We start from the raw sequence: 19,119 nt of genomic DNA, 5'->3' as shown, positions 1-19,119 counted from the left end.
GTGATTTATTCGAAACATTCTTCTAATAAATCGGGTCACTTTTTTATATTTTCGTCGTCTTAGCAGACACTGAAAATATATAAGTCCATTTCTTTAAAACCTTTAAACGCGTTGTTTACGATTTAAAAAGTTTTCATACATCCTAATTGAAATGTACATTATAATATTAATGAAGAGGTAAATTCATTAAATAGACTCGGGTACATAGCTTATGCAAATAGCATCTGTCTGATAAAATATTATATCGCATGAATAGTCCTTAGCTGAAAGAGGAGTTTGTTTACAAGTTGCCACTAAAGCTCACTGATAAAGGCGTTATTTGAATACTCTCCCGTGTAACAGTGCTTAATGAAATTTACGCTTTAAATAGCTTTAAATATGTGACACTCTATTTTTTATAGTACTACTAGAACTCAACTTTAAGAATACTATATATGTATATAATATATGTACATAATACACAAACAAAATCGATACTATTTATTAGGGTTCCGCAGCCAAATGGCAAAAAACAGAACCTTTATAGATTCGTCCTGTCTGTCCGTCCGTCCGTCCGTCCGTATGTCACAGCCATTTATTTCCGAAACTGTTGGGTCTACATAGTTGAAACTTTGTAGATTGATTTATTCTGGGAAAAGCTATTCGAATTTTGAATAAAAATTAATATGCACTCCATACATGGAACTGATTTAAAAAAAATTTTTTTTCAGCTAACCTATACGTGATGGGTGTCTATGGATAGGACTTTAAAAAGACTTTGAGGTTTCTAAAACTATTTTTCGTCAAAATCAATTGTTTGAAAGATAGACGCTTCCTAAGTAGAAAAATGAGTGTCCCCCCCCCTTCAACTTCTAAAATAAGAGAGTGAGAAAACTAAAAATAAATATATACTGTAGATTTCAATGGAAACTTTCAACGAAAATTGGTTTGAACGAGATATCATTATAAGTTTTTAAGAAATAATACATTTTCAAAAAACGCATATACATATTTGTCGTTCAGACAAACAATATGTAAAACCAAGTTATATTTTTTATAAAACATCGATCAAAGTTACAACGCACTACAATAACTTTTATATTATGTCATCTATTTGCTGCTACGGAACCCTTAATGGGCGAGTCCGACTCGCACTCGTTCAATTTTTTTTAAGCTACGAGTATATGTTTTTCCTATATCTATTATAAATTTAAGAGAAATATTTATCTTCAAGTGACATTTAATTGCAAAGGCGATTTAACATTATTTGAAAATTAGCATTTGTATCGATTTAATTTAAAAGGTTTTAGTAAACTTTTATCACAAAAAGATTTTAAATTTCTCATAACCCTTTTACACAATTTGTGGAAACATTATCTCGGAATGTAGAAATCGAATGAATATTTCATGCCTTCTAAAGAACAAAAGATAAGCCAACAATATTACACAGAAAGCTCTTAAAGTAACCAGGTTATTCATAACACTCGTGAGTCGAAGAAACCAATGTTTATGCATATTTATTTTATTACTTCAATTACAAATGTCTTTATATTATATTGAATATACAAATTTTATTACATAATTTATAAATGTTTAAATGAAACTAATATTTTTCGGATAAACTACGCGGATTTTTATTATTTTAAAAAACTACATAATCCGAGACGAGATGACATCTCGTCTGCCCGTGATCACCGTTACTGAAAAGTAACCGAAACTTCGGGATAAGCTATGAGAATTAAATTTTGTTTCTACAAAATTTTAAATTTATTTGAATAATCTGTTGTTTTGCATAAAAAAACCATTAATAAAATTAAAATTGCAAAAATAATTAAATGTTTGTATGGTTCTGAAATTTCATACTTAGGAGTTTGTAAGGGTTGAATATATTTCAGTGTTCCCATGCCCCGAAGAAATCATTATCCTCGCTCATCATTCATATCTAATGTGATTTTACTAAAAATACAGAACGTCGATACAAGAAGTTGCCTTTAATGATAACATGATGTAGGCAGATAGAAGAACATATTTATTCTGCTATTTTAGAACGGCTGCTCTACGCAGTTCATGTTCCGATCAGGAAATTTCGTTCAGGTAACAAGATAAAAGCTCATATCATAACTTTGTTTGCCACATAACTTTACAATTTATCCTGTTATAGTATCAGCGAATGGTGTTATTGTTCCTCTTATAGTAGAAATATTACACTACACTGTATGTCTTAAACCAAATATCAAAATCATCCATCTTGCAAATCATGAGGTTATAAATTGTTATGTATAAAATAAATAAATATATAAGAAACTAATTGTATAAGTAAAGAATATATTAGGATTTAAGGCACTACTGCATTAATAACAATTTTTTTTTGAATAATACACTCTCAAATAAAAGTTACATTTTCGGACATTAAAACGCGTTTTTTATTATCTTACAACTACATAACCCTGAAGTTTCAGTTCCTTTGCAGCAACCATGGCAACGGGCAGACGAGATGAAACATTTCAAAACGTTTCAAGACCACTAACAATTTATTTAATGACATTTGTCATCAACAACTTTGGACCATCTATGATAACATTGGGGGCGCTATTGCACCAAAGTGTGAACTTAACTAAACAAACGAAAACACTACGTTAGCAACGGGAAAGTTTCCCTAATTACTCGTTACCTCAAAGGAATATTACAGCTACTCTGAAGTAAACTTTATACATTACACCTAAATTTGCTTTGACACGTGTTAGTCTTACGATCTCACCGAATCAAATTGACAGTTTGTGAATTACATTATCTCGTCTGTTTCTTAAATGTAAAAATGATAAAATCGCAAGATTTCAGACAGAATATAAAGAAATGGCTGATAGTATATTAAATAAGACATTAAAATTCATAATATCTTCATTTCTTAAATGTGGCTGTGATGTGATGAATTTTTATTCGGAAGACCTTAATGTGAGGTTTTTGTTTCAAAGTGCAGTTACTATTGGTAATGTCAATTACAACAGTTGTTTATTGCTTGTTTTTCTCATTAATTTCAAAAGATTTTCTTCAAAAGTTTAGGTGCTTAACTTGAAGTAAATAATTTACATTTATTTAACTGTTAAATAATAAATATTTTTTATAGTGTTAATATTATTTAATCTGGCTTATTATACAAACACAACGGTTTTCATACAAATTTCTTATTTAAATGTTTATATTATAACATCAATTTTTATTATCATTATGATGTGAATCACCACAACCATGACAATTCATGTAATATAATATCTCGAATAGTTACTTATATTATTTTCATACTAGTACTATATTTATTACATTTACTAATAACCAGTTCAATAACTTTAATGTCGCGAAAAATGGCTTGAAAAAAATACTTTTATTTTTTGGGAGCATAAAGAATGTATTAAATAAATATAGATTAATATTCATTCTTCCCATTTAAAGTTATAAAAAAAGGTATTTGTCGTTAATTAATTTATGCAAAACTTTCGTTAAGGTTCTTTTGTTTGACATTGACTAATAGCTGTTTAGTAGAAATTTTGTTCGTAATCACCAAAATCATCAAAGTTCATTTAAGATCAATTCGGTTGACTGAACAATTTATAAAATAAATACTATGGTTCATTTGTTAACTAATACCCTATAACTACAACGATAATATTTTCGTGTGTGCAGTATACCTGTCTAAAATTTCTAGACAGCAAAAATAATGATAGAATGAAAAGAAATGTAATGTAATCATATTTTTTTTTTGGTAGCTAAGAGTTTATAATAATGACTTAACCATATTTCTCGCATCTCAGTCGCTTAAAGTTTTTCTTGAAAGGTATTGCCAGTTATTTTTTTATATAGACTTATAAATATTTAAATGAAACTAAGTGTATTGGTATATTACGCGTTTTTTATTATTTTATATCTACATAACCTTTACGTTTCGGTGCCTTTAACGAAACCGTGTTCACGGACAGACGAGATGAAAGTGTATGTGAATATATTACATTTTCCCCTAAAATTCCAATAAATTTAAAACAAATTGAGAAAGAAAGGTTCCGTATAAATTAAGTAATAATATGAACCTTATTGACTAAATAAGTATTACTTCTTTCTACTTTATTCTTTAGGTAGTTAGCTACTAGCTTAGCTTACTTTAAAATTAAATCTAGTAATAATGTAAAAAAAAAATTATCATAAGTTGTGTGTGCTAACAAATGTACAAAATAAAATGTCTCAACTGAAAAATAATAAGGTTGTATTACAAAAAAATATTGAAGACGTTTATATGAACTATTTAAAAAATTTTATTAGTTAATTAATAATAAATAAGCATTTGCTGGAAAATGAAAAGATTAAGTTAAGAAATGATTGCACTGATTGCACGGTTTGCACTGAAATATATCGTAACCATGACGGGAATCCAACGTGTGTTAACATTTTTTGTGGCTGTATATGTTATAAATTTAATTATTACAAATTAATCCATCCTTAATATTCATTAATTGTTGCAAAACTTTATGAGCCCCTTTACATGATATATATCAAATAGAATAACACAGTTAACTGAACGAAGAATTTTCATTGCCCTAATGGACGTCGAAAGTAAGCCTTTAATATTTTTTATATATGTATTTTAATAATGAAATTTTATATAACAAATACATTTGTACTATGTATATACTATGTAAATACATATATTTAAATGAAACTAATATTTTTCGGATATACTACGCGTGTTTTATTTTTTTGTTAAAACTACATACTCCCGAAGTTTCATCGGCACGATATCTCGTCTGCCCGTGATCACGGTTACTGAAAAGTAACCGATAATTACTAAAAATGTAAAAAAATATTTACTCTAAAAATGTCTTAAATTTCAATAATATCTTAATTTTATTAATCTAAAAAAAAACAATTTTTTGAGAAATATTTTTTTTATACACAATGGTGTTTCAAGTCCTGTCTAGAATACTGATTCTTAACAGTTTCAGATTATCAATTCTTATAGCGTCTTATACTGAGCATTGAGAGAGGCAAACATTTCTTACGATTCTCTTAAAAAAAATCTGAAGTGTCGATTTGTAAAGCGGAACTTAAGACGATTTAAATACTTAAACCACGACGAGAACCGGACTTTTGAAAATATTTTTGGTAAACATAATATAATGTTTTGATTATTTATTTTTGATTACTTTATATATTTATATTTAAACTTTTATTCAGATGTTCTGGATAAATACGTTTTTGATATTCTAAATGTGGATTAATTCAAGTAAAAGCAGCACTTACAACCATTTTTAAAAAGCTGTTCAGGCAACTTTCAACGTATTTACCTTTTTCGCCTTAATATCTTCGACGTGGATTATACTAGCCTGAATTTTCAGTAACCAAGGTCATATTATATAAATAGGATATATTTCACATGTTACTTATTTTGAATTAGTGTTTTAAGAATAGAAATAGTAACAATTCGTAATATTTTAACTCGCTGTCTCACCAACCGAACATTAAAAGTCTAAGTCACTTTACAAATATAGAAGTTCACATTTCAAATAAAATTATTAGTATGTATTTGAGTAATTTAAGTCAAGTTTTCTTAATAAACCAACTGCATTAATAATTTCGTAATCCCATATAAATATATAGGTGTTCAAAATAACATTTGCGGAAGTGGATGATTCTGTGTAACTGTTATATATACAATATAATAGAATAACAGGTTTAGGTATCTAGATATAATGATATTCAAAATTAATTTTAAAAATAGTGAATGGAAGGAAAAAGCAAGAATGGAATAGGGTGTACGGTGTACTGTGTAAGGTGTACTTAAAATCTCCAAAATTTTATATGGACTAAATTGCCACGAAAGAAAAAACACTAAAAATGCTTTGTATTCATCACGGTTTTAATGCTTTCTGCTCGATATAGAGAGCCGGCTACTTTGTTTCAAGCAACATTTGGGTCTTACTGCAGAAAATAAATCAAGCGTTAACTAAGTTACTCATAATTTATATATGTATGCAGTAGTGAATGTTTACATAAATTCGAGTTAAAATGAAGTTAATTCTCTGTTAAGTATAGGTTATCCTTCATTTCTATTTGGTACATTCCTAGCATTTGAAGTAAACCAGATATAACATTTTTACATAGGGATTATCGTTAAGTGCTGTTTGATGATTGTGGCTGTGAAAATTACCAACGAAAGATAAATATTTGAGATTGAAAACGATGCGGCCGCACAAAATTCATACCATGACTTGTATGTGTGTAAGTCAGATTGTAAGTAAACGCCATCGAGATATCAGTCAAAGCTTACGAAGTTAATTCGGCTCTTACTGTTTTGTATAGTTATAACATAGACAATAAACTCTTAAACTGTGTTGGAGGCTATTGTTTCTTCAGTACTCATATTTGTTTATGTGATACTTCCAAGAGATATAAGTCTAGCAGATTCCATGTAATAGTTAAAGTCAACTTTCGTAGCATCACTGGGTAAAACCAATAGATTCAGGAAGTAGGCTCTATAAATACTGGAACTAAAGGTCCAGAAGTGGTACCTGAAAAGAAAAACTATTTACAAAAAAGACCAACTAAGATAAGTCAAAAGATGGGTTTAAAGAAAATTTAAAAAGTAGAAATTGCCATGTACAAAAAAAGTAGGACAACTATAAAAAGAAATGAGACACCATGAAAAACATAATTTGTAATAAAAGCAAATCTAGTAACACAGTCTTTCTGCCGTAGAATAATCTGAGGATCATGTAAGTCGGTTAATTTATTCAGTCCCTACTTAAGTCCTGTATTAAGTTATCCTATGACTTATAGTAGTGGTCATACTGAAGATATATTTAATATATTATTTTGTATTCTAATGCAACTGACAACTAAATCTATATATTTAGTGATTAATGGCATACATATAATGGCATATACCAAATTACAATATATTCTGGATTTTCTTTGCGTATACCTTTTTCCATTCTCAGCTAGGAATAATTACTGAAAAATTTAAAAAACATAAAAAAAAGATGGTGAAGGAAAATTATCAAACCGTTTCTCTTCATATGCAGGCTTCCTATTCCTTTACGAAGTTATGCGAAAGAACAATATTAAAATACGACCTTCAATGCATTAAATCTCCAATAAGCGGCGAATCTCAGCTTTTTACATTAAGAGCTTCTCGCAATAAGGAAACAATAATAAAAGCTTGAGGAAAAGGAAGAACATTTGAGTCGTTTTAATCTCGTCTGTGATTGTTTCAACCCTAACAAGAGTGGAATTTCGATTTTATATATTTTTTAAGGATCTTCTATTCACACTTTCGTCTTATTGGATTTAATGTTTATTGAAAGTGTTCATAGTGAATATATTTTACTAAAATTGACATTTCTTTCACTGTTGACTAAAACCCTGGTTATTGATTCAAAAGAATTAATATAAAAATAAATATCTTAATATGTTCTACAACAAAATCTTTCGATTCGGAAAGTGTGTTAGTACTTTTTATCAGTTTTAAAGAAATTAATAATGAATCAAATTACGCAAGCACATTAGAGCAACAGTCTAAATTTTCGCCCTGTATTTATAAGCCGTTCATATTCGTATAACGTGGAATACTGTTTCTTCACACAATATCGAACCCTCATTTCGGTCAGAAGGGTTCAAGAAACATTAAACCTTGTTCCATTCCAATGTACATATACATATTAATTACATTTAAATAATATTTACTTTATATATTCTTTATCCTTCATAGATACCTTTATTCTATTATACAAATAAATTTAACAGTTATCTAGATACCACAAATCCCTAATCTAATTTATATTTTTCTAAGCAGCTGTCATATTCTGTAATGCTTTTGCGTGTTTCATATTTCATATCTCATTTTCTTTGGTAACTTTAAAATACAATGGTTCCTAGTACGTAAATCTGGTTCATTTTCATATTTTATTATATGAAAAAATCTTATCAAATCACGGTCAAATTGAAAAGAAAATTTTCATATCCTAAAAGCAAATAACTCTACCTGAAATTTATTTATTGTGGTATATACTGAATCATAAATCACAATAGAATCGTCTTGTTAGTAAGTTGTTAGAATATATTTATTTAAATTTTGATCACCACTTTATTAAAATAAATTGAAAACTGTTATATTCTACTTTGATATCTAATTTTCGAGTCTTTGAAAAAAAATCAACATATATTTTTGTTACATGCAAAGATTAAAAAAAAACGTGACAACACTACTTGGAAATCTTTATATACACTTGCAATACTTGCTGTACATTATAATATAAAGATTTTCCAATATCAACATTCACTGTATTAATTTTTGTCGTAAATGCTATTATAAAAATGTAATGGACTTATATGTTAAGGAAAATGCGAGTGAACGAAAGTGTATTTCATAGTAGAAATAAAAATTCTAAATATAAATAAAAATCAATCAGTCTAACTCGATGGTTCGATTGGCTTTGATCTTGTACTAATACCTACTTGTCATAAAATCTTTGTTTGAAATGCAAGCATATTTTTTTATCGTTACTCGGTTACAGAAGATCGCTATATTATAACATATTTTGGAAAATAATTATGTGTTAGAGCGATGTAGTGTTACCACACAATGGACGGTTCAGTAAGCACACGTAGGCAATAATTACATTAGATTATGTAATTCAACCATAAAAATACCAACCTGTTTCAAACTTTCTTTCTCAATTATAAATTTATTGGTTATAAAGATCATTCTAAATTTAATTTCATTCGAAAAACTAATATCTGTAATACTATTTTTGATAAAACTTACATATACTCCGTACTAAAATATCATTTTATTTGCTGATGTTAAAAATTATAAAACGTGGACAGTTTTCTAAATCAATAGAATCATTTACCCTGCGGTCGAAGTAAAAAATATCTTCAAAGGCATATGTAATACAAGGGATATATAAAAATGGAAATAAATTTACATGGTAATCCGACTTAAATAGTAAAAGACTACAATATTTTATGATATTCATTTCAAAAGTTTTCAGTTAATTCATAATTCAACGTATGTAATTGACACTATTTTATTCAAAGAAAAAAAAAACTATACAAAGCAATTTTCAAATATCTAGGACGTTAATTCATTCGGCTGTCACGAGATCGTCAATTTGAACGTTGATGACAATCCACACACTATTAACGTTCTCATCAGAGAGGAAGGCATGCATAAATGTAACGAGGTGTACGTGGCACATATACCAAATAAATGTCAATTAATCTTATACCAAATATAACATGGTTTTGGTTGTTGCCATTTTAAATCGATGTTTGTCATAATTACCGCTGCTGTATTTTTTTTTACACCTATTTTAAGTTTCCTTTTCTCATTCATTAACCTACCTTAATAGTATAATAAGATTTATAATTGAAAAATTGATAACTCTGTATATGATAATGCAAACAATAAGCTTACTTATAAAAAAAGCAATAAAACTTAAACTCATTTCATACCCGTAGATAAGTTTTTTTTTTACATAAAATACATAAACGTCATCATTTTCTATACTATTGCATCTTTTCTATTACTTCCAGTTTTCTACTTCAAGTGCTCCGTTAAAGAATAACAATAACATTAAAAAATTGTTAGCGAAATATCTGTTGTCAATGAAAAATTTATCATAAGAAAATAATATTCTCCATAGGTAATTTAAATAAACAAATGATTTGTCAATTCATTTAAATTAATCAGAAAATACAATATTTCAAGTTAAGTTGTTCGATGAGATGTTTTACAAGTACATTGTTTGATATATCAATCTTATTCCTTTGAAACTTTTTAAGCTACATTTTTATTCTTCCACGTCACAGTCTTATCTTGTTTCATGTTCCGCTCCTCTCGCAGGAAGATCTATGAGCTTGGTGTTTTCTTATACTGACTTCAGTATCAACATCATTATTTACATCACTAAACTTTGGTCTGAAATATTTTTAAAATAAAATTCTTTCTCCTTTTATTTGGTTATTATTGCTTATTACAAATAAAAGTGGCAACTTTTTTTTTCAATTTAATATGCAATTAAATATATTCGAAAGTTGTTCTCAATTCAGTTTTTTATTATGATATTTTTTGATGTATTTTTCATTAAAATGTGTTAGGGAAAATAATATAAAATCTACTATGTATTATATCATGTACATATTATTGAGCCTAATTTTATACTATTTATTCAGTCTGCAACCTTACGAAACGTTAAAGAACTTAATGCTTAAAGAATCTGAAAGGAGGCCATATACAAAATATTAATTGTTAAGGATGATATTCATGCTTTATAATTCGTAACTATGCCAGAAAGCGTTTGATAACTTTATAAAATTAATTTCATGAGAGTCTGAACACTTACTATGAGCTTTATGTAATAAAAATTGTCGATAAAAATATTTTACTATTAATTATTATTATAAATTTCAGCATATTTCCATATAAGAAACAAGGAATTTACTCTTAATCAGCAAGGCTATCATTTAATGCTCTTATAAATATATTTTCACACAGTTAATAAAATCTATGTATGAAATAATAATTAAGTTAATGTTTTGATCTGTTATGTAATATTAAATTTACTTTTTGTGTCATAATTGGGTCCAGTTAACAAAGGTTTTCATAAAGATTGTTTATGTCTAATTAAAAAAGCATTTTTTTCTAATATTTTTTCTTTTTATTCATTATAATTTGGTGGGAGAAAATAAATAGGTTGAGACAAATAAAAAAGCTTTCATTAAAAACTATTTCATGAATTTGTTTTCTTCTAAATAATATTTGTTTATTAATTATAAAATGAAACCAACTTGCCACTGTAATTTCTTTATTATAATTGATGGACAGAAACAGTCAAAATATTTAAATATCATAATATAATTTAAAAAAGTAGTTCTGATAGAAAATATGTTGGAAGATATTCATTATAATAGGATAGAAAAACTATGCACTTTTCTTATAATTTTAATGTATAAGATTTATACTTAACTACAATAATAAATATAGTATAATCAGTTTTTGGCAAGTTTTTTTATGAGTAAATTGATGAGTTTCTTTTGAAGGCGCTCCGTATTCAATTGAAAATTAGCAGTTTCTTTGTCAACATTAGACTTTATGTTATCAATGGCCATCATCGTTTTGATTTTGAATTGTCGTATTTGTTCTTCTGACATTGTTTCTAATTCAGGCAAGAGACTTAATAAGAAATATCTCATTGACTCGTTACTAGTCCTCGGGGGCTCGATTGTTGACATTGAACTACTCATTTCGGTATAAATTTCTTTTTGAGCAAGTCTCTTATTCGTCACACCGTATGTACTTTCTCTGTTCCTTCTCTTTTGAGGCAACGAGATCGATTGGGACAGTAATGGATCGCTTTGTGTTTCGTCATCAGACATGACTGTTGTATTGATGAATGACTGAGTGTCACACATTAATTGACACTCATCTTCTGATTTCACAGTACATAAATATATATCCGGCTCCTTTGTTGCTGTTCGAAGTAAATTAAGTTCGTCTTTGGTTTCAGGGTTGTTAATTGGTTTTAAGAATGGCATGACGAAATGAAGAAACGGCATTAAATAGTATGGTTTTCGACTCTTTTCACTTGGCTTAAGATTTCTCAGAAGTGAACTTCTAATATTTCTCCATTTCTCTTTACATTCAGCAACTGTAATAAAAAAAAATTATTACACTCATCACGTTAAAGCATTCCTCTGGCTCAGTTTAAAAGCTGTTCTATAGATTGACGTTTTTTGTGGATATCATAAAAATTTTGCCAAAAATTTCATATCTTTATTGTCAATCCTCACTACAAAAACATATAATGTATTGTTGTATATATCATCATATTTTTATATTCTCATAAATATCTTAAACAAAAATTTTTTTTATTAACAAATCACTTATTTATTATACTTATGTCATTTATAATTTTAATAAATAAATACACGAAACAATCCCCTGAAGGTAACAAAAATCAACAAATCTTTGAATTTGTTTAAATATTTATATTTACGTAAGATACTTAAAATAAATATTACCTCAATCATATAATTTTACCTCAGATAAGTTTAATGTTCATCGTAATAAACGTCCGAAGTATGCAAATCAATACATAAAGTCACTTCATTTACCACTAAAATCTTAACAAACAATCCGATACATTTATAACAGATTCTGACTTTATAAAACCATTTACCTGTTAAATCAGTGCTATAGGACACTTGTGCCCACGCCTCCTCTGTTAAATCCTTACGATTATATTCTGGTAGGCAGCTGTTGTATAAACACTCAAACTTTTCTATTTCCTGAACCAGTCGCATTTCAGACGACATGTCTGTACAGACCCTCGACACAGTTGGAGCATGCGAATAGCAGACAACGTACATGCAGACTATTGACCGCGCCGCACCATTGCCGCGCCCTCCCCGCTTTCGTCCCGCGTACGCCTCGCGCTGTTATTACGTTTGCGAAGTGCGCACCTGTGTTTTTTTTATTTGTAGGATCTATGATTTCCAGAGGCTTATTGAACCATTATAAGATACGTTCACCGTATTGATTGCTTTATCAACTGCGCTGTGTGTTAGTTATTGAGCTTTAACTGGGTTAAGGGTTTACTCATTAGAATAAATATAAAAATTTTATATAACGACGAACAAATTTATTTTGAGATAAACATATGAAATTTTATAATTGATATAAAATATTTAATAGTAGATAATAGTTAACGTGATATTTGATAAAGATGTTCACGTTTATATATTTTAGCTGAAAAAACTCAAAAATAATTCATTAAAAGTGTAAAAAAAAGAAGAATTTATTTATTAGCTAAAGATCAAATTGTCTAAGTCATTTTAATGTGTTTAAATGCTTTTTTTAATTGAAGTCAACCAATTATTTGTTTCAGGCTTACCTACAATCGCTACTTACTTGTATGCTCACCCCAAGTAGACGTCGTCACTACATACGGAGCTTTAAGTTTCTCATTCATCTTTTCATATTAGAGCGTTACTACGTCATTGAATGAGTTATTCTTTGTATGTACATGCAAACTTTTGCTAAGAATTCTGGTTCGTCGTACAAATCTACGTTTTATGGTTTTTAAGTTGCTATTTAAAAGTTCTAGAGATGTTAGTGCTTTTATAACAACATATTTCAACTTTTAAATTGTGTTCCTCAAGAGAACAAATGCTAATACCTTGAAAGGAATCACATACTTTTCTTATCACTTGAAATAAATAAGTACTGTTATTTATTTATATGTTCAATTAAAGAGTATAAATAAAATGAAACATAAAAAGTGTACTTAGGTACATTTTTTTTTCAGTTAAATCAGTCATATAAATTATATTGTAAAGAATAAAATGTAAGATAAGGAAGGGGAGGGAGGCTTAGTTTCAATTATTGCTTTTGTAGAAGTTATAATTAATTCGAAAAATCTTTTCATAGATAGAAGATTTGTTTGTTATGTAGACAGAAATCTAGTATACAGCAGGTCAGCCTCAATCAAAAACTTTTACTTTTGACTAATTCAAGAAAACAATTTCTGAAAATCGATTTTTTCAACATTGATTTCATAACAGTAAATCCATACGTTTTGTATTTTGTCGTCTATTATAAATGAAAAATAAAAATAACATTAATTTTCATTATAACTACATTTATATAAATTTAAAGCTAAACTCATTATAATTATTCACTAATGACCTCTACTCCTCGCCTTTCATAATGCCTCGTGTTGACTAACAATTAAAAAAAATATATTATAAAGAGCATAATGTTTTTACTTGCCCCATTTATACCATTGCCTTTGACTGTTCATCATATACAATTTTATTTATACGTTTTTAGCTCGCTTTTTCTACAAGGGCGTGTTTAAACTTAAGTTATACATTTTTGACGTTTTTATTTAAATTTTTATAAATAAAAATATTTTTTAAGAATCAAATTATTTTTATATTTTATAATTGATCTATTAAATCACTGGTACATATTTAAAAAGTTTTGGAGAAAAAGAATAGTCGGGTTTTTCGTTTTATTATTTTATAATGAGACTTTCACAAACAGATATTTAATCAGATAGTTTTGTTGGATAATAAAAAAAATATCATACAAAAGATTTTTTATTAAAAAGTGAAAGATTAACATAGAATATTTTTAAGTTCCGATTTTTCTTGTTTATAATTTAAATTAATGAAATATATTTTAAAAAATTCAGGAATTCAGGAATTTTAAAATTAATAAATATAAGATAATAATAATAATAATAAAGCTGGTAAACCTAGAGTATGCATGAAGTGGGACATAGAAGCTAACTTTATTATTATGTGTACCTATTTTTATATTACACAATTAGAATCTGATAAAGTTATTTACCCTAAATAGCTATTTGACATATTTGAAACACAGTATCTTGGATGGAATGCCTGCTATTTTGAATACCTGTCGAATAGTACGTAAGTTTTTGGAATCTGATAATGAGTTGACTGACTGTACTAACTTTTGACTTCCCAGAAACACTTGGTCACTGACCCGTGCGACTGGAATATTTGCGCCATTACTAGGGAGATGTATAGTATGAACTAAATAATAATATTAATAAATAAAATTGATTCAGACATCACAATTTCGATCATTCATAGTTCATTACATTATACATAAGTTAAAAATTTCATTATTACATTTACATATATCATTATATTAAATTAAACTTAATTTTGAATAAATTTCAACATTTTGATACTATATTAGGTTTGTATAATTGCATTTGTTGATCGTTTTGATTGTCGCCTGTTTGCCCGTTGTTGGCAAAGGCCTCCCACAATTTTCTCCATTTCTACATATTGTTATCTAATGTATGACAACCACCTTCTTGTGTTGCCTTCATTTCGTCCACCCATCTTTTTTGCGGGCTGTCCCTTTTTTCCTATAATACTCCGTAATTTTGGATAGATACTGAGACACTCTTAGTTTTAGTGTATTTCTTGATGTACATAAGTGGTTCTTACAGAATAGAAGTGACATTAATCATTTTGTTACTATGACTTTATAGTACTTTTTATTAAATTTATCCTCATTAAATAACAATCAAATGAGAATAAAATATTCAAATTGTTTATTATTCTCATGTTAAAGTATCTTATTATATCCGTCTGTTTGACTGAACTAAATAAGCCTAAAAAACTCACAAACAGTTTCTTATGCTATTGTCATTTTTAATATTTTCTCTATGCTATATATAAAAACTATTCTTACTCCATTTATTTTGTTTAAATGCCAAAAAATGAAATCTATTGGAACTATATGTCGTATACCTATGTTGATAGTGTCCATTATAACTGACGTCAACGATTTTTCGTCACTTTCATAGCAAGAATTCCGTTATTGATTGGGATTCATTGTGCTCCTCAGAACTTCATGGAATTTGTGGGAAGAATACACATACTTCAGTTATCTTTTACCTTTACTATGCTCACGAAGCATAGCAAATAATGGCTTATCGTTTGTAGCCACCTCTTCTCATAATAATTATAGTTAATTCAAAGAAAAAATTGCAAAACATTTTCAAATACAGTTAGATTAAACTTAAATCACCTCAATTACCTAATCACCACATTTACAGGATGTTTGTATTGAATTAGCCATATTAAGTTATATCAACGTCATCTGCCTAAACTTTGACCTCCCAAAAAGTGGACATAACCAAAAAAATGTAAACATAAGAAACTAACAATTATTTAAATTTAAATTAATTTCGTAAGTTAAAAAGGTGTTAAGTTATTTATAAATTTTTTTTCCGATAAATCTTTTGAGATATCGGTATATTTTTTTTGTTTTTTATAAAAAACAAAAGCAGAGACTTAAATAGAGGAGAGGGGGGGGGTAAAAATATAAATAACGTTAGTATTAGAGACTGGTAATAGATTAATACATAATATAAATATATATAGGATACTGAAAGTTTTATTTCAAAATATCAATGAAAATGGTTTTCATATTAAAATGAGATCTGAATTCTCTTCTTAAAAAAATATAAAAAAAAAATAAATGAAAAGGAAATCACAAATAAAGTAATCGATAAGAATACATTAGTATAGATCGATATGAATATTTGTAACTATTTTGCTACAAAACTTTAGAATTGGTTTTAATTATACTAGATGTATGACGAGCCTCCAATTTTTGTTATGTTGTAAGCGATACGCTTCCTTCTTTCTTTCACAGAAAACGGTTGGAACAAGTAAACTACAGTATTTGCTCCATCTTACAATTTGAAGGTGCTCAAGGGAAGAGCGAATAGACGTTTACGGAGATAGTGATTTTCCTATTTAAGGTGACATGTCTGTTTAACATGAGATGGGTTGATAAAAACATTAATCAATCATTAAAAAAACTTAACGAAAATATAGGTTGTTCTAATTTCCGAGTAGATCCAGATAAAACATAATAAAAAATTCTCTCTGATCCCAATTCCGAAATACAGAAAAATGAAAGTGGCGATACAGGCTGGTGTATGTTAATAATAAACCTAACTTTAAATTACTTACCAATACAAAAAAAATAATAATTGATAAGACAGAAATTAATTTTATTACCTTTCTTTTATCTCATATGAATACATAAAACGTGATTGTATTGTACCATTTTGGTTTTGCTACAAGACAAAACCAAATTGGTACAATTACAAAATCGTCTAGTTTTTTTTTTAATTTATATAAAATAAAAATTTACTGACTCACTGATAAATTTAACAGAGGTAATTAAAGTTAAAAAATAATCAATCCTCATCACCTCTAATAAATTATCACGTGAGACTTAGGGTAAACTGTTAAAAAGATATGAGGTTTCGCAATTCTACACTTCAGTGATCTGGAATCAAGCCATAGTCTGTGATTTTTTCATCATAACCAATAAATTAGGTCATAGTCGATAACGAAATTTCTAGAGATTTATATAAAATTATTTTATAAATAACTAAACTAAGTATTCAAATTTCAAGGATATTAACATAAATGCACATATATTCCTTTTCAAAAATTTTGAATACATTGAAAATTATTTGAAACATCACGGTAATAGAAATAACAGAGAAGAAAGTGTAAAAATAAAAGGTGCCATAATTTGTATTCTTGGCTACTCGCTTTAAAATTCTGAAGAAATTTGTTTAAGGTAATGGGAAATAATGGATTAAGTTTGTCTTTATAAAAGTGCAGCTTTATAAAATGATAACCTACGTAAATTCTTACCTTTTAAAACTTTGCCAGGCTAATACAAAAGAAATCTACATAATGCTGCCTATGAATCTAGGTTTAGCTAACAGCAATTAAAATTGAATTTTTAAATTACTTTACCGCCTTCTGTTGCCCCATAAGTTATGTGGGAAAGGTGAAGCACTGTAAAAATGTGTTTCACATCACAACATGGTGTGTGGACCCTTTGCACAGGTTAACTGAGCCACCGATGTTACGACCCAACGTATCGGTAAACAAGGTCTTTATTGTTAGAAATCAATGAAAATGTTAGTTCACTATTATGCATTTTCCATTTTGGTGTGACTCTATTAACTCTGCCATTCATTGACGATTTCATAAATTAGTAATTCCATTAACGCAAGTGTATAAGGTAAATAATTTTTTATTATATTTTTAAATCAAACTACTGTTTCTATATAATTAATTCTTATACTGTAGTAAAAGTGTAGATTTAATTGACTTGGTTTGACAGAAAAATTTGTTAAAATATTTAATATGTATTTTTGCATGAGCAAAATTTCTTGTAATAAGAAGATAAATGTGCAGCAGGATGAACCTAATCAACACTTTCATCGACTAACAGTGCAATACGCACGGGTTTCTCCTTTGTATTCAATATACTTTTGATTTTGTTGCTCACAAATTTTACACCACAACTACACCATGGCCAATTGCGTAACGCTGTGCTACTAAGATTCTCTTTGAAGTTATTTCTATCGTCTTCGTTGGTCAGCCGACTTGTTGAGGAGGAAAGGTCTGTACACATTTAATTGCAATTAGTGTATGTTTTTGGTATGTTGAGTTACGTTTCCAAATTCTTCACTGTAGTTTTTTACACCGTTTTAGTCTCTATTTTGCTACCTTGAGGGAAATTGAAAGTGTTATACCTATGTAATAATCTCGATTGTCTTCTCTGATATTGGATTTATTATTATTTTCTCAAACTATTGTCCTCTTGAAGCGCATAAAAATTAAATTCTTGAATCATCTTTAACCATCGTGATTAAGTTACGAAAATTTTGCCGTCTTTGTTCTTTCCGCTATGTACTCCGTTCTGAACTCGCCCGTTGACTTCCGCCATTACCTGAAGGTTTTGGAACTCATGGTTTTGTATCAATTATACGGTTTATTTTACGTCGATGTAGACTTAAGACTAAAGTTGAGCTTGTTAAACTAAACAACATCTCGTACGTTTTATCGCCCATTAACGACACGATTGTAAGTAACTTAATATCGTCACTGATTTTGTACGCCATAAAATACATGACTATTCGATCATTGTTCACCATCTAAATCCCGAATTGCGAGTCAATGTTATTATATGATTGCTGTTTTCTTATGGTATTTATGCTTTAATTTTTTTACCATTTGATGCATTTTTTGATACGGTCTTAGTTCTTTAGCAAATTAAAGAATTGTACAAAATAATCTATATAATATAGTTTGAATTTCATTGCATTTAAATGCATTTCCATCCAATTTCATTGCATTTAAATTTATATTAAGGTCTTAATACTAATAGTATATTTTTATGGTGTTCATGATCAAAATATGTTATAAGTAGCTGTTTAATTCAATTATTTAAGGTATCATTTTTTATTTATAGATCGGGATCGATAATTTTTGAAAAAAAAAAAATCTGTTATGAAACCCATTGAAAAAGGAGTAGAATATTATAAAAATTAAAGAAAAATAATTTACGGGCTATGTAAGGTCGGGAAGGGGATGAATTTTAGGGTATAAAAAAGTTTATCTCGATTTCCGGCAAAACTGAAAGTAGCATGGGAAAAAATTAAAAGACAATGATGTAGGTGATGAAAAGATCTCAAACTATCGTATTTGCACTTTTTTTACATCACC

General features: G+C 28.1%; 1 protein-coding gene across 1 annotated transcript; it reads right to left on the bottom strand.

The window, feature by feature from the left end:
• Positions 1-10,905: 10,905 nt before the first annotated feature.
• LOC116772413 (uncharacterized) lies at positions 10,906-12,365 on the bottom strand. Its single transcript, XM_032664604.2, has 2 exons — positions 12,207-12,365; positions 10,906-11,675 (listed from the first exon to the last, which is right to left on the bottom strand). The coding sequence occupies exons 1-2, from the start codon at positions 12,340-12,342 to the stop codon at positions 11,017-11,019; spliced, it is 795 nt and encodes a 264-aa protein (XP_032520495.2). The 5' UTR covers positions 12,343-12,365; the 3' UTR covers positions 10,906-11,016.
• Positions 12,366-19,119: the final 6,754 nt, after the last annotated feature.

Source organism: Danaus plexippus, chromosome 12 (assembly GCF_018135715.1).
Source record: "Danaus plexippus chromosome 12, MEX_DaPlex, whole genome shotgun sequence".
Classification (NCBI taxonomy): domain Eukaryota; kingdom Metazoa; phylum Arthropoda; class Insecta; order Lepidoptera; family Nymphalidae; genus Danaus; species Danaus plexippus.
Note: the sequence above shows the minus strand (reverse complement) of the source record. Positions and strands in the feature narration are given on the sequence as shown.

Excerpts from the sequence above, each read along its gene's own strand:
- LOC116772413 (XM_032664604.2), bottom strand. The coding sequence starts at position 12,342 with ATGTCGTCTGAAATGCGACTGGTTCAGGAAATAGAAAAGTTTGAGTGT. Across the intron at positions 11,676-12,206 it reads CTATAGCACTGATTTAACAG|TTGCTGAATGTAAAGAGAAA; the intron begins GTAAATGGTTTT and ends TTTTTATTACAG.